Raw genomic sequence first — 15774 nt, 5'->3', positions numbered from 1 at the left:
TCCTTTAGACGAATTTCTTTAATTTATGAGAACGTCAGCCAAGAGAGTTCTGATAGTAATCGAAGAGTCTTGGCGATAATCCTCGCATTGCGTGCTTGTATGTAATTAGAGCGTGTTTCTTTTCTTCGCAATAAGGATATGGGCGACTTGACGGACGCTGAAAGTTAAGCAATTGTGGCTTCGATAATTAAAGCAGTGGCCTCAAAAAGCTTAAGGTCGCGTGAAACAGTAAGTAGCCACCAGCTTGAGCAAATGTATAAAGCTATCTATGCAGATCACACAGCACAAATCAGTATAACAATGAGATGAACGCTAAGAAACTTAAATTAATGCTATTAAACACCCCATAGAAAATCATAAATCAAGATTAAGACCCTCAAAAGAACGACACCCAAAAAGAAATCGATTATACACAAAAGCCAAAGAAATAACAAAAGAAACCAAACAGTGAATAAAAACACTCCCTCGACTTCCCTCGCAATTTTCTCGGCATTATCCCTCCATTTCCACCAGTTTCAAGTCAAACACTTTCTCTTTCCCTCTCCCTCTCTTGGTTATGACTATGACTATGACCCGAGAATCCCCAGATACTACTAATCTTCCTCAACATATTCGAATGTTGTCTCTTCCCCTCCTCCATCGTCATGAATTCAAAGCTTCCAGGTCTCTTCCAAACACCCAATTCATCGTCTTTCTCGCCCTTTTCGCCCTTCTTGACACCCCATTTATCAATACCCTGAAGCAACTTCACGGCTTCTTTCCACGCATTTTCACTCTCGAACTCTTGTTCTATCTGTCTCCAAAGATCAATGTACACACTTACATCTTTATCCCAAGTCCCCTTTCTCCAATAAGCTCTCTTCAATAATTCCAATTGTGCAATTGCAATGATGCATGCTTTATCTCTGGGTAACTCATCGCCGGCGTCGGAGACGGTACTTCGGAGTATGTCTTCATGAACACGCATTGCTTTTCTAAGATCCGGATGGGGAGACGCGGTATAGAATGCAGAGAGCAGATTTTGCATCTCGAGAGTGGTGGAATCGAGTGGACCCCATACACGACGAATGTTGTAACACATGTCTTCGAGGAGATGTATAGCTTGGTCTTGATGGCCGCTGGAGAATTGCGTTTCGACGAGGAGGCGGCCAATGTGCACGATCGTAGAGGAAGACCAGGTCAGTTGCGAGTGACGAGAGTTCCAGAGTTGAGTAAGGAGCCACTGTGATTTATTGTTAGGATTGACACAAAATGAGGGAACAGGGTGGAAATATGCTTACCTCAAGAGCTTCTAGGTCTTGGATTTCTCCAAGCAAGCCACAAACACTATTCAGCTGTTCAATTGGCAGATCCACGATCTGGAGTTTACCGGTGCGGAATCGCTGGATGACTTGTTTCATGATTGATCCAGACAAAGCTACCGAAGAAGCGCGAAGCTGAGCATCAGTGATGTGCTTAGCTCTGTTACCAACCAGCACTTGCGCTAGGCGTATACCCATATCTATCTTAGGCAAAGTATCATAGCCTCCATAGAACTTTTGAAAGCGATCGACGTATTCAGCAAGCTCTTGCCCCTCTGCAAATTTGCCTTTGCTCATATAAACACTGGTCGTATCCAGACCTGCTCGCAGGACAGAGATCTCAGCTTCGCCTTCATTGAGGTTTACAAGGACAATATGCAAGAACTCGAGCAGAGTATTGCTTTTGAGGTTCTTCTTGACATCCAAGTTAGCTGCGAAGTATTCTAAGATAGATTTATTGGCAATCTCGAGTCCAGCATCATCTTCGACATCCATCAAGAATGCAAGGAGTCTGGAAGCATATGAGAGGACAGTTGTGAAGAACATCTTCTGAGCGATTGAGCGCTGATACATTTGGTATAAGAAGACTTCCATGAACAGATCAGCCATGATTGATGAGTAGAGTTCTTTTCTTCCAATGATAGTTGACTCGAAAGCAACGAGGAAGACCCAGGTATAGCTCTCCAGTTTGAATTTGGGGTCAAGTTTTAGATTGGACTGAGCAAAGATTGCCTGTGAGCGCAATTGCTTCGTCAATCTCACTGCTTCGGACTCCAACCTTGAATCCTTGTAGATTGTTGCAAATTTCACTGCTGAGTCTGATAAGATCTGAGAATTCTTCTCGGTCTTGAGAACTTCTAAGATCGAGGCTTGAAGAGTTTGTTGGGCCTCCAATATAGCTTCTGGTTTCTCTTGTTTAGCCAATGCTTTGGTCAAGTGCCCAAGCCAGAGAAGTGTATCACGGTAAACGTATCCCTTCTCCGTATGAAAATTGTTGAACTCTTGCTTGTACAAAGTAATGGCTTTTGTCGACGCGGAGAGCTTGGAAACGGAGTATAGATGAGGTAAACGCTTCTTTGCAGCTAGTACAGCTGCTAAAGTGGCCTCGGTGATTTGTCCCTTTGGAGCTTCATGAACTTTGACATCTGCTTCCTCATACAAAGATATAGCCTCTTCACGGTGCTGCTCACTATCCTCATCCAGCTCGGCGAGTCGAAGTGTGGCTTTGATTGCGATTTCGTGATGAATACCGTACAAAGTCACACTCACTCTGCGGAAATCAACAGCGAGCTGACGTAATAAGCTGTGATGTGTTTCAGATGCTTGCCTAACGACACGGACATATCGTTGATACAGATCTTCGGCAAAATCTGTCTTGATACCGTATTCCTTTCCGTGCTTCAGTAGCATCTGCCAGAGAGAGCCACAAACTTTTTGAGCAGGTACATACTGGCGTTGCTGTTCATAGATAACACACAGAGCCAAAGCCGCTCGAACCGCATCTTTGTGACAGACTTCCGTGTTTCCTTTACCTAGGTTGACATGAATGGTACGATAGGCGTTCTCAGCTTCTGCGATGTTGTAGATTTGCATGCTTAGATCGCCTAATAAATACAAAGTCTTGATCGTCCATGTATGTGTCTTGCCATGTCTCTTTTCGATCTCATGGTGCATATCGCGATAAACGATGATGAGTTTTGCAGTCATAGAATGCGACTCATAGAAATCAATCAATGTCTTGGATGTAGATTCTAGAAGCTCATCTGGGGTTCCTGAAGTGGCCACAACAGCGTAGAATATCTTTCGATAGGTAACCTCAGCTAGTTCTAGCTGGCGTAGCTTGAATTGTGCGAAAGCTAGTCGATTCAGAAGTTCCAATGTTTCTGCAGTGAAGTTGGCTGGCAAAGGTATGTTGACATTGTTTCCTAAGAATGATGGCCAAAGCCGAAGCAAAATCGAATTCGTCACTTGAGAAATCTCAGACCATCGCTGTTCTGAGTAGTAAGTAGCGCACAAAGATGTAGCTTGACGTATGGTCGTAGTATCGATAGTTTTAGTACTTTTACTGACGATAGTTCTTTCAAATACTTCGCGAATCGTTGTGATATCCCATGTGATTTCTTCCGTCTTTGTCTCGGTAATCTGGGTCAAGCTCTTGGAGACAGATTTAGCTTCTGTGGTTTCTTGTTTGTCACTTCTGACGTAGTATTCCCACAGATTGGTGAACACGAGACGAGCTGCTGCCATGGATCCAATGCTTTGAAATTGCTCACCAACAGCTATCGTATGCTTGATCAAGGTAGTAGATTGAATATCACTATGTTCGAGATCAATGTTAATGCCTCGAAGTATACTCTCTGCCTCAGTTGTTCTTTGCTCTCGTTTCAAAAACTCAACGTAGCGGAGGGCGACTTCAATTTTCTTCTCTTGAATGGAGACGTCGTAAGTATGTGTTAAACTTGTCAAGCTTTGCCACAGATTGATCAGTACCTCCTCGGTCTTGACAGTGTTCTTCTCCTTCTCGGACTTTTCAATCATGGCCCATGATAATTCAAGACGCTTCGAATCAGACGCATTCATTCTTCGGATACTGACCTCGTACTCTTGCTGTAGACTACTAGTACTTTGCTCCATCTTTGTAATCTCAGTTGAGCTTCTTGAAAGCGTCTTCCATGATTCAACAGTCTGTGAAGCTGACTTTCCATAAACCGTTACGTTCAACTCGTAAATGTACTTCTGCCACTCAGTAACCTTGGTTGTTTCGCCGATAGTAACATAAATTTGAACCAGAGTCTCGGCAAATGTTATTGTTTCTTGGCTGACTGAATTTGTGGATCTTTGTACCTTGACAATATACTCAAGAAGTTCAATCTTGCGTGAGACAAACTCAGTCTTCTTGGTAACAGTAATTGAAGATGTGCTTTCAATGTATGTTTGGGCACACTTGAAGGCTATGGATGAAATATGAAGGGTTTCCGCAAGCTTCCATGCATCGTAGTAATATTCGACATTTGACGAAACATTGATTTGTCCCAATCGCGCAATGTTGAGTAGAGTCTGGAGTACAGACTCTGAAGTCTCACCATGCACAGATCTTCGTATAGACAGAGCTAAATGCAATTTAGTCAAGGCGTCTTGAAGTGGAAATTGGTATTCCCAGCAAGCTCCTTCAATCAATGCCAGAAGAACAGATTCGGCAAAGCATGCTTTAAACCCAGGAGTGAGCTTTTGCTGAGGCCCCTCATTCATCGGGGATGCAGTGAAGTGCATTATCCAATACCTGGAGGCGTATTGAATGAATTCGAATGTTTTGAACAATTTATTCAACTCCTCTTCTGTCATGGTGACAAGGCTTAAGTGAGCCGAGCGTCTGTTTATGGAGGCTTTTATGTAAGCTAAAGATCTCAATGCCAAGTCGTAATGAGCTTCTTTGACATGAAAAGGAAAGGCGCCGGTGTTCTTGAAATCAACAACGGACATTGATCTCTGGGTAATGTTTTGCTTCACAAGATCATGTGAGAATCGGACAAACCCATCATCCATTTTGATCAATGGTCCAACGGAAGCAGCAATGTCATCCTCAGCACGGGTCGTTCTTGAAACATGCTGGCAAGACGCTGTGTCAATCTCCAACAGTTGCTTGATTTCGCTTATGAGCAAAGGGCGCTCGCTTGCCAAGAGCCAAGCAAGTATGGACTTTGTGTCTCGCGCCTTAAGATCAATCGAAGACATGGTGACATCAAGCAGCTGGCCCAAATCTTTCGGGAGACTTTCCAGACGTTTGATTATGGATTCTGGTGTCTGTTCTCTTTTGAGAATATCAATCGCATTTTGAGACCATACAAAAGAACCATTAGCAGTATGCGCAAGCTTTGATGTCACCAAAGAAATATCCTTTTGGCTCAAATTCATTGTCGATGACAACTGCGATTCGATAAAGTATTGAATATCTTGACTGGTATGTTGAAAGCCGATTGAGAAGTGAGAACAGTCTCCGGGGATTGGCCTAGTGAGTGGTCGAGAGAAGACAATGCATTTCGTGTTCTGGTGCTTGGAAACAACAGTGCGCAATCTCTCAAGTAAAACCAATCCATTACTCTCACCACCATAGACTTGATCAAATCCATCAATGACAATTGTCTGGTCCCGGTCGGTTCGAAGACTCTGGCCCAATGCAGCCCACAATGAGTCCTCCACCTTGGTGCTTGGATTCCCTTGTATATGCAACTCATATGCGTGAAATAATTCCTTGTACAAAGCTTTATCACCAGCACTAAGCTGGAGCATTTGTAGCAAGAGTCCCTTAACGACGCTAAGAGTTGATAACTCCGTTTTCAATGTGCCATCTGAAAATTGTTAGAACTCATCACGAAAATAATATAAAATACACACCAATGGTATAGCGAATCACTTCTGTCGCTCGGCGACCTTTGAAAGCTTGGAGCCTTTCAACAACCCATTCGGAAAGCACCGATTTTCCTGAACCAGCGGATCCAGTTACCATAAAAATGTTTTTTCCACTTCGTGCAAAATCTCTCAAAGGTCTGTCAAACCACTCGCATGTGAAATCGGCTCTCGCACCGTGAGCACGACGATTAGTCGCAAGGATTCTTGTGACACGATCGTGTGGGGTTAGAAAATTTCTTACAGCTTCCACTGAATCATCTATCAGATAGTGGTCAGTACTTGAAGAACGAAGTCAAGCTTTTTAATAGTCCTGACTTACCTCCAGGCTCAGCTAGACGTTCAAGCCTCGTTGACCAAATTTTGTCTACAAAATGATCACTGTGCAAGAAGAACTCGTCAATTCTTTTACCAAACAATTCGTCGAAGGTACGAATGCTAAAAGTCAAATCTAATTTATTGATTAGTTCTATCGTATCTTTGAATATTTGAAGAAATCTTGCCGTGTTGTCTTCTCGTGTAATATATCGTAACGCCAGTCAAGAGTTTCAAAAGATCTGCGTAACAAGCCACCAAAACAGTTTGCAATTCCTCAATTGTATGTAGAAGCTCATGGTGACGGATAAGGAAGCCAAGTGTAATACTGCAATTGTAGAGGACGCCGAAAATTTTCTCGAGGATAGGAACATATTTCGGGCCCATCTGTAAAAAAGAATAGTTAATGCTTTGCGATTCGAGTCTGAACTATTATGAAACGAACCTCCAATAACGTTTTACAGCTTGCATAAATGATGTTTGTTGCCTGTTCACTCTGCGTGGTGAATGAGGAGACCTCCTCACTGTACGTAGAAACTTGACCTGTAAAGAATTCTGCCCATTTCAATATCTTGTCCCAACGACTGCCATGATGTGGCATCTGCGACAATCTGATGGTAGCAACAAAGTCGAAGAAACTTTCCACAGATTTGCAGCTCTGGAGAAATTTATCAGAGCTATGTCCAAGCTCTGACCGGTACATTTTGATGATCTTTTGAGTTGTGTCTTGGAGCAAAGGTGTTGGGAAGTAATCACTTCCGTTCATGCTGCGTTGGTCGAGGCTTGGTGATAGCATGAAGTCATTGTAGCCGTTGAGCTTTGAAAGTTGATTTCCATTGGATGATTGGCGATTTCTGAGAGGTGATAGCGCCCCGTTGTGTATTGCTGATGGAGCCATGCTGACCAGCGGTATTGTCTAGAAAGTAAATCAATCTGAAGCTACTTGTCGTTGGTTTAAGTTCCAAGTAATTGAGGCTCAAGATAGTTTTGAAGTGTCGTAAATTGAAATTTGTCGGCCAATAGGAAGTTTAGCATTCCAATGTCCTCATGCGAAGCAAGGTGGCGCCTTAATCGAACCAGTCTCGCACGTGTGAAGAATTATGGCGTTTGCATTCCACGTTATCAAGGAAGATTAATGACGTTGAAACAGTTGTCGAAAGAGAGGATTAGAATTGGAACGATGAGACCTCGCAAACGGGACTATATGTAGGAGAAGGTATCAAACTTATCCGACTACACTGCCCCCTATTATCTCGGAAACACCGAATCTCGATGAAATTTGTGATAGAAGATCATTTTGCAACCCAGCAGTTCAGAGAGCAAATCATTTTCGAGATTGCAGGCCAGATGGAAAGCAGAGAGCAAGACCCGAGGGAAAATGTGACAGGTTTTTTAGTCGGCGAGCTCGAATAATTGCTAGTCATAGAGCTCCCTGCCGATGGTACGGTAGGTTTACGAGCCATGGTCAATACAGACTTCAGCTTCAAGAACATTTTCAATGATTGCCAGTGATTGCATCCAAAATGTGACTATCCCCCACGCATCGAGATAATGATACCGGGGTAGCCGGAGGATAAAAAATGGTACATGAAAGACCTTACAGTAGTGGTATACCAATATTCGTGATGACAATATCTTTAATGATGGGTAAAATAAACGCCACTTGGAATTTAGAATAGAGATGCAAGGCTGAGCAAGAGAGCCAGCCCATCGTATGATCATAGGTTATCATAACTTCTCAGTCGAATCAAAATAGAATGTTAACGTCGACTATTGAAAACATGCAACGCAAGGTAGTAGTGTAGGTACTGGATAAATTATCACATTACCGTGATCAGCCGTCAGCCAGCCACCCGTCAGCAAGGTGGATTTGTGGCGTCCCAAAAGGGAACCCCAGGAACTCGAAACTTTGATATTGGCTCCTCGTATATTGTATCAATGAGAAGTCATCTCCACGTAGTCCCAGTTTCAACCATACATTGTGATATTGCTGACCTATCCGACGCACAATGAGGTTGATCAGTTGGAGAATCCATCTCATCAAACTTTCATTTTCACATGACTTCATGTGAGTTGAGAGGAAGATGTGCTGCGATTACTACTTGATAGAAACATTTACTTATAACCCGAGCCATCCGGTTCTCATGAAATGTCGTTGGAGAATACCTTGAGCAATGCGGGGTATGAAGGGTCGAAGTGAAAACTTAAAGCAAGAACATTGAAGCTACCCCCTGAAATCCACTAAGCCGGAAGTAGCCTAAAGCTTTAGTTCAATTTTGCCGGCTACATTGAAAACATTACCAATCACAATCAACACCAGTAGCATATCATCTTGAGATCAATTCGGGCGAGCCCAAGAGGCATACGAACTAAAGAGCCATGTGAATTTCACATGGATGCCCACTCTCGGCGTAAGATATTTGCCGGCAATAAGGTTAATTACGCTCAGAATGTAATCATCCTTCTTAGGGTTCAACGAGAGCCAGCTTTCCAGATTTGGAAGTGGCTTTTGACGCCAATCATACCCTGGCGCAGATCAAATCCTTAAAAGACCCTAACTTTCCAGACCAATCATTAAGGGATATATAGCGACTCGTTCATTGTTACTTGGATGTTACGCTATAGTTTATAATGAAGTATGTTCAGCTCTAATTCTATTCAACTCTGTTGCACATCTGAAAGGCTAATACAGTAAGGTAAGCTTGGAGACGAGGAGTCAGGGAGTCGGGATCAAACGGTGATTTTGTACACATGATTGAAGAACCAGTCGTCCCATTCATATCGGCGGAGTGCACACATATCCCAATATTGATAATTGGACTGTCTCTTTTTGTTGCATATCAGCTTTCCCCTTCTGCACATTATTTGCTAGAGGTCTCCTATCCCAAATTCATATTCTTCCCCGCCCCCACGGGCAATTTACACCTCAACATGACCCCCGGTTTAACCCTCCGATCAACCCCTTCATTCCAATTCGGCTGATACGGCAACTGATTAACGTTCCAATACATGTAACCATCAAACCCAACATTCGCGCTATCGGGCCAGATAATCCGCGGATCTCTCACAAATGGCACTGCTTGCGATATGGTGCTGTTCCAGATGTAGATTGCGTTTGAGGAGGGCATGAGCATGTAGATGTTTCCTAGAGAGTCGGATGCGAAGCCATTAGCATTCCCGCCACGTTGGCCAAGATTGTGAACGTTGTCCATTGCGAGCTTGGAGGCGATAGAAGAGGTAGATGGATTGCTTAGGAGGTAGGAAGTGGGGATGCTGTAGAGAGTATTAGATGTCAAAGGGGAATAGTAGAGGACCTGCAGTTCGTAAGTAGTTATTCCCATAATGAAATTACAGTAAAGCAGAAGATAAACAGAGGATCTCCATACATCACCCCACAATCCCAATTCCAACCCGTCCAATCCCTCTTGCTGAAACCCCGCTCCCATCCCTGTCTCTCTTAGATAGAACGGCAGTCCATTATAACTCGGTACATCCTCCTGCACCCTCAAAACACTCTTATGTTGATTCAACATCCTCCAACTCTCTCCAGTCCCCAAATCCAATATTATAAACCCATTCCTTCCCTCATTACTCGAATCAACCAAATACGCAATCCCGCCCCCTGACTCAGTAATATTTTTGCGTTGATCAAATCTCAGATCATTGAGGTAAGAGTCTGGGTAGTGAACATCGGAAGGAAATGTGTATGTGCGAGTTATAGAGTTATTAGATAGATTGATTGCGACCAATTTCGGACCTCCAGGAACAGCATATGGCATACTGGGGGCTTGACTCTCATTAATTGTCGGACGCCCAGTATCGAGAACCCACAGCGTATCATCGGGTGTTATAAAAAGTGCTTGAACTGAAATGAAATAATCCTGGAGTGAAGACCCGAATTGTATGCCATTTGATTCGCTGTAGAGACCTCCTGGAGGCGTGTTCAGCTGCAGGGAAGGGTATGGTGTTTCCGCAGTTTGATTAACTACTTCTCCGAGTGTGTAGGCGTAGGTGCCGCGTGTGTAACATGTGAAGACTCGGCCTGTTTTGGAGATCGCCAGCCCAATAGGCCATTGGTCATAGAAGTAATGGTATTCTTCTACTGAGGGTCCATAGCTACCCGTGTCGTACCGTAGGTTATGATGTCCTGCATAGTCAAATGTTCCGTTCAAGGTAGTGTCACCGGAACTAAGGGTGTCTTGTGTAGTTCCACACTGCAGGAGGCTTGCGGCTGTGAAAATTGTGAAGAGCTTCATTTTATTCTAGTAATCCTAGGATATTAAACATAGACAATCAATCACCAGTTTCCTGATCAACTCTTTCACTCGAAATGGGTGAGAATACCAGCGAATGAGTGTTTTGTACAGAAATAAACAATCGCTCTTTCGATCAAGGAACAACATCGCAAATTTATCAGTACGATGAGCAAGTACTGGTCATCCATTTATCAAGCAAGCTTTTAAGCTTTTGTTAAGAAGATCTCTTGAGATAATGACGTGTAGAGGCGGGAGCTAGAGGGGTGGTCCGCTAGTGTATAACTCTATACGTGGGAGTAGTAATTTAGTATGATTGTGGGGTAAAATTGAAATGCCCGCCATCAAAGATATAATCTTTTTCGAAGAATGAAACGGACTCTGTGTTCGGGAGAGGCGGCAACGTCGATGAATGACATTTTGAAGTACGCAAAAGATACGAAATGTGGAGAAATAAATGTGATGATGTATTAAATTCTGTTTCAACCTACAACAGTAGCTAGCCCAGCAAGCTCTGTATATACCCTATTGCTTATCCAAGCAATGTATTCCAAAATATCCTTTACTCCAACGCAAATCATCCAAATAATAAGATTAAGCCCACATACATTTTGCCGAGTCCAAATAACTCTCTCTAACACCATAGAGACTACTCAGATCATCAGCATAGGTTTCATTGTGCAATTTTTGCTTCAACAGCGCAGACTCATGTCTCTTCAACATTACATTCCACGAGAACATCGAATGGCCTACACCAGCAAAATATTCTCCCCGCAGGACCACCAGGTAGTCAATTAAAGCTCTCTGGTCCCATCTCAAATGAGACAACTCTTCTCGCTCGTGGTTTTTTAGAAGATCCTCTTTGTGGGTGACATCAATGCCATAAGTTTTAGCTTCAACTGCCAATTTATGAGTAGAATCAATATCACCCGAGGCGGCGTATATAAGTGGTGTTTTCATCGACTTGGCCAGTGCGATGTATGCTTCGGCTTGACCATGGTAATGCATAAATGGAGCGGCAGCAACATGTCGCCTCTCAATTCCTTCCGGCTCAGTCTTCAAATGTACGCCTAAGAATGAAGGGGTAACAATTGTGGAGCTGACATTAAGTGGTACATCATACCAGTTTGAAATTTCGCGTAGAGTTGAGGTTGCAAGGCGACGAACATCGGGTCGGAATTTCATTATCTGTCCAAACTCATGAGCGAAGACATGGCCATCGGCATGAGTTGGGTATTGAAGATTTGATTGTTCCAGATCCACAACTATTGGTATCGATTGTGGTGTTGGTGACATCCATTTCTCGATCCAGCCATGTAATTTTTCCTGCCATTCCTCTGGATGTTCCAATCCGCTTGTTGGTCGATTTATAAACAAGCTCTCAGGCTGAAGCCCGCGTCTTCTCTCATTGACTGTTTGTTCCATATGGTCGATGACATTCAATTCAGGACATGACATCTTCAAAGATTTCTTGAAGTGATCCGCATCAAACATATAATCCAGACCCTTCCAGCCAAGACCATGCCGTTTGCCCATGTGAGATTTCTCCCCTTCCTCGCTGGGCATCATGTTCAAGTCCTGAATATCCTCCCTCAGCTTGATATTTGGCATAACCAAGCTACCACCTGCACCAATTGCATATCGCACGCAATTAAGTATGGAGTTTCGCACATGTCCAACTCCTCCTTGATTGCTATCGCATGTAAATATGACGCTCGAGTTCCACGTTTGTGTCGCACAAACTGCTCTCATAACCTCGGAATTGACATGCGGGAAGTCGAATACATCCTGTTGATCTAAGGTGGCAGCAGGTATGTTCGTTTGCGGGCCACCCGAATTGGCATTCCAGATGATATGTGTAGGTATAACTTGAGGACGGTCGAAAGCAAACCAAAGCCAGGCCAATCCTAGGGCGAAGCCTGCTAAGACGGCATATTTGCGATTGACACCAGTTGGAAGCTGCATTTTTCTTGTAATTTTTGAAGCGATATTCGATCAGGAAAATGAAGGGAAAACATCTCGAATGTCGACATTTTGAATGAGTCTGAAGTTGTGCTTTGATCTTGGTGGCTCAGGGAGAGACTGTGCGAGGTGTGTTTTATGAGAGATGTTTTGACTTCCTGATGACCAATCACAAGAGGGCCCGCTTTGACTTGAAACCTCAATGAAGACAACGAGACCGCCTTGCAGACATTGTTTTTCTTTTTTGTTCATTCTATTTGGGTTTCAAATTGTTCAAGCAGTGTGTGAATATTCCATGGTCAAATAATAAATAAGGGTTGTAAGTGGAGCTTCTGTAGCTGAAGTTGTACACAGATCTCGATGGGGGGATTATTTGTCTCCGTTAAGAAATCTACCTCCATGCGTGATCTATTAACTTGTTTCAATCGCTCACGCTTTTGGAATCAGTTGGGTTCTATTGAATCTCATAAAGTATTTATTGTATAGATATTACATTCGCATTATCTAATTATTCGGGTCCCCTTGTGTACGTGTACATACCCCTTATTATTACAAAAGTATTGCTCCCAAATCCCAACCTAATTCAACTCTATCTAAGCCTTTATTATACAAACGATGTCTCTATTACAAACCGAAAAGATCAAATCACGAATTCTCCCATACCCCACAAGAAGTATCCCTTCATCAAAGTTCCTCATCGACTACCCGATTCACATCTTCGTGAATGGGGCTCTCATCCTTCTTTACACTGACTGACAAAGTTAGAAGTCCAGCGGCGGCATATGCAGCTGCAGCAACGAGAAATCCCCCTCCACTCCACAACCCTCCCCTCTTCAAACCTGAGCTGAAAGCTCCTGCTACTAACGGACTGCTGACCATACCACCAATCGTATCCATGACTGCAAGGACACCGTACAATCGACTGACTTGTGTTGGGTCCACCAAGTCAGTGAGCAGAGATCGAATAGCTGGGTAAAGACCCATTCCAAGAGAGAATATGATCGTTGCTACTCTCGTTAGTCATCATGTTCAGCATCATGATTATTATAGTCGAAGGGGAGTTCCAAGGTACTGGAATATTGTCGACTTACATAGGACGAATAGACCTCGAGCTGGGGATACTGCAAGTCCGAGAGCACCCAATGCCATAAGTAAAGCAGAGCCTCGACTGACCATTAGATCCTTTACAGCAGTTTGCAGATGGAATCTCGATAGGATAGCGTAAATGGCAGGGAGAACGAGTACCAATTGAACAAAGTTTGTGATTGAAGCGAGAGGAATGAGAAAACTTGCCTGTGTTATTACGTCAGTATATGAGAAGTGAAGGAACAGGCAGCACATACATCGGCAAGTGTCCAGCCCAGTCTTTTCGAAGCAAGCTGGAGAAGGAACTGGTTCATAATTCCATGCAAGGACTGTACCAAAAATGCAGCAGAGAGTGCGAGCAGTTTTGGATTCGTGAAAACGAAACGAGATTCCTCCAAATTTTCAAGAAGCATCGACAAATTCTTTTTAGAGAATGTTAAGGCTGCTTCGTCATTGCTGCAGCTACCTTCATCTTCCGTTGCTTCTCCTGGTACTTGATTGGAATCTGGTGAAGAAATGCTAAGGTGTTCCCTTAGATGCAACGTTTCTGGGAGAACAAGGACAAGTAGAGCACCTAGCAATACAAACAAAACAGCTGCCATCATAGGAACCCTTAGGCTTGAGACTTTTATAAGCCACCAAGCCATTGGCACACCGGCTAAAGTGGCTACTAAAGAAGCTGCCACAATTTGAAAGAAAACTGTAGCCCTGTATGTCTGTAATTAGCATAAAGTATGTCAAAACAAGGGGTCATTGAATTGCACGTACCTTTGTTCTTCGGCTACTACATCGGCGATAATAGTATAGTACATAGTTCTCGTCACTGCGGAGCCGCCTCCAATCAAAGTGAATAAATTTGCCGACCAAATCCATCTTATATCAAAAAAGGTATCGAAATAGCCTGTACCAATTAGCATCGCAAGATCTAACCTGATAGCCAGCCTATCATTTCGTCTCAACTCTTATAAATCCAGAGACTTACAAATCACCTGAACCCAGACCAATCCCAGACCTATACCTATCAAACTCATAAACAACACGGCCTTTCTCCCAATTTTATCCGCCAGCACCCCAAACGGTACCGACATGATCAGACCTGGAATACAAGCAAGAGTTCCATCCCACCCTCTCAACATTGCCAATTTTCCTTGGATAACATCATTCTTGCAATGACTTTCTGGAATCGAAAGTCGGGGCGCATCACTAAATCCAGAGAGGGGAGCAGATGAGTAATAATCTCGACATAGTATATCTTCAAGAGTCCGAGCCAGCGGTGCTTGGAGCATATAATCACCTATCTCAACAAGTAATACAGAGAGGATAACAATGACAGAAACGCGAATAGTTACAGTTTGACGCGTAAGCAATGCATTGTGATCGGTGGTAGAATGAATAGATCCTGTAGGTAACTTGGGTAATAAAGGGGTCGTCTCTTCGGAACGAGTCGGTTCGGGAGACATATTGATCGGAAAATAAATGCCCCAAATTTAAGCCACGATGGCACAGAAACGGGCCACACAAGATATATGTACTCAGGATTCAGGATCCAGGACATCGGAGTTCGGTATACGATTGCCAACAATTTCCGGTTCTAACTCCGAATTGTGGATACGTGTCGATAAGCACTTTATCCTAGGTACTATTCCGACATGCTTATCTGGGATTTTATAGGGCTATTGCAGCGTATCAGAGCATGGAGATCGTGAATAGAAACAAGAATCTTGTTTCAATACTCCAATACTCATCATCATTTGCCCAGCAATCACTGCAGTCGAAGGATTAGGTCTTCACATCCCATTACGCGGAGGGCATTCGAGAAACAATCGTTCATTCGCGGAGTTAAAAGCACTAGCCAAAACATGTCAAAATCTTCAGTCAGGCAACTTTGATACAAGCTTCAAGTGGCTGATTGAAATCGATATAGAGAGTTCTACATTGTTCAAAGTAGTAAGAAATAAAAGATGAAATATTTTCCACTGTTTTTCTGATTGAGATGTAAGACCTTCAGAACAAAATTGAAAAGATACTTAGAAAATAGACTTTTTTGGTCTTCCAAGTACAAAGGTAGAATAATGGCAATTCACGATTTCTCGTCTGAAAGGTTAGCCAGGTCTTCATTCAGCAACATTCCGATCAATTGGCTCAGAAATGACCTCCTTCCTTAAATAAACGGTCCCAAAAGCTCTCTGAAAGTGGATTGGCCTTTCATACAAAGCACATAAGCTTTGCTCCGATTAGCGCTCTTGGGTCCAGAATCTTATCTTACTTTGATTCTCTCAGAGCCTCACCAGCAATGGTGGTAGGTGCGCTCTACGTAAGCGAAAAAAATAGGCGGAAATTGAGTGACCTTTCAAAGAGCTTTTTAAATAGATTATAAATTGATTTTAAATTAAATATTGAAATTTGAAAGAATCAAACGAAAATTTGAGTCTTTTTTATATAGATAATAAATG

The 15774-nt window shown here is 43.1% G+C and overlaps 4 protein-coding genes across 4 annotated transcripts; all 4 read right to left on the bottom strand.

The window, feature by feature from the left end:
- Positions 1-520: 520 nt before the first annotated feature.
- EAE97_008133 (uncharacterized protein) lies at positions 521-6918 on the bottom strand (the record flags this gene model as incomplete). The annotated part of the gene is made up of 6 exons (XM_038878647.1): positions 521-1222; positions 1281-5647; positions 5694-5966; positions 6028-6156; positions 6209-6407; positions 6466-6918. The coding sequence occupies 6 exons, from the start codon at positions 6916-6918 to the stop codon at positions 521-523; spliced, it is 6123 nt and encodes a 2040-aa protein (XP_038730327.1).
- A 1981-nt stretch (positions 6919-8899) lies between these two features.
- EAE97_008132 (uncharacterized protein) lies at positions 8900-10276 on the bottom strand (the record flags this gene model as incomplete). Its single annotated transcript, XM_038878646.1, has 2 exons — positions 8900-9334; positions 9407-10276. 2 exons carry the CDS (start codon positions 10274-10276, stop codon positions 8900-8902), a joined length of 1305 nt encoding a protein of 434 aa, XP_038730326.1.
- Positions 10277-10867: 591 nt separating this feature from the next.
- Positions 10868-12238, bottom strand: EAE97_008131 (uncharacterized protein; the record flags this gene model as incomplete). The annotated part of the gene is made up of 1 exon (XM_038878645.1): positions 10868-12238. The coding sequence occupies one exon, from the start codon at positions 12236-12238 to the stop codon at positions 10868-10870; it is 1371 nt and encodes a 456-aa protein (XP_038730325.1).
- A 681-nt stretch (positions 12239-12919) lies between these two features.
- EAE97_008130 (uncharacterized protein) lies at positions 12920-14781 on the bottom strand (the record flags this gene model as incomplete). Its single annotated transcript, XM_038878644.1, has 5 exons — positions 12920-13242; positions 13327-13528; positions 13579-14029; positions 14090-14222; positions 14304-14781. 5 exons carry the CDS (start codon positions 14779-14781, stop codon positions 12920-12922), a joined length of 1587 nt encoding a protein of 528 aa, XP_038730324.1.
- Positions 14782-15774: the final 993 nt, after the last annotated feature.

Source organism: Botrytis byssoidea, assembly GCF_014898295.1.
Source record: "Botrytis byssoidea strain MUCL 94 chromosome Unknown BBYS_017, whole genome shotgun sequence".
Lineage (NCBI taxonomy): Eukaryota > Fungi > Ascomycota > Leotiomycetes > Helotiales > Sclerotiniaceae > Botrytis > Botrytis byssoidea.
This window is presented reverse-complemented; position numbering and strand designations above follow the sequence as displayed.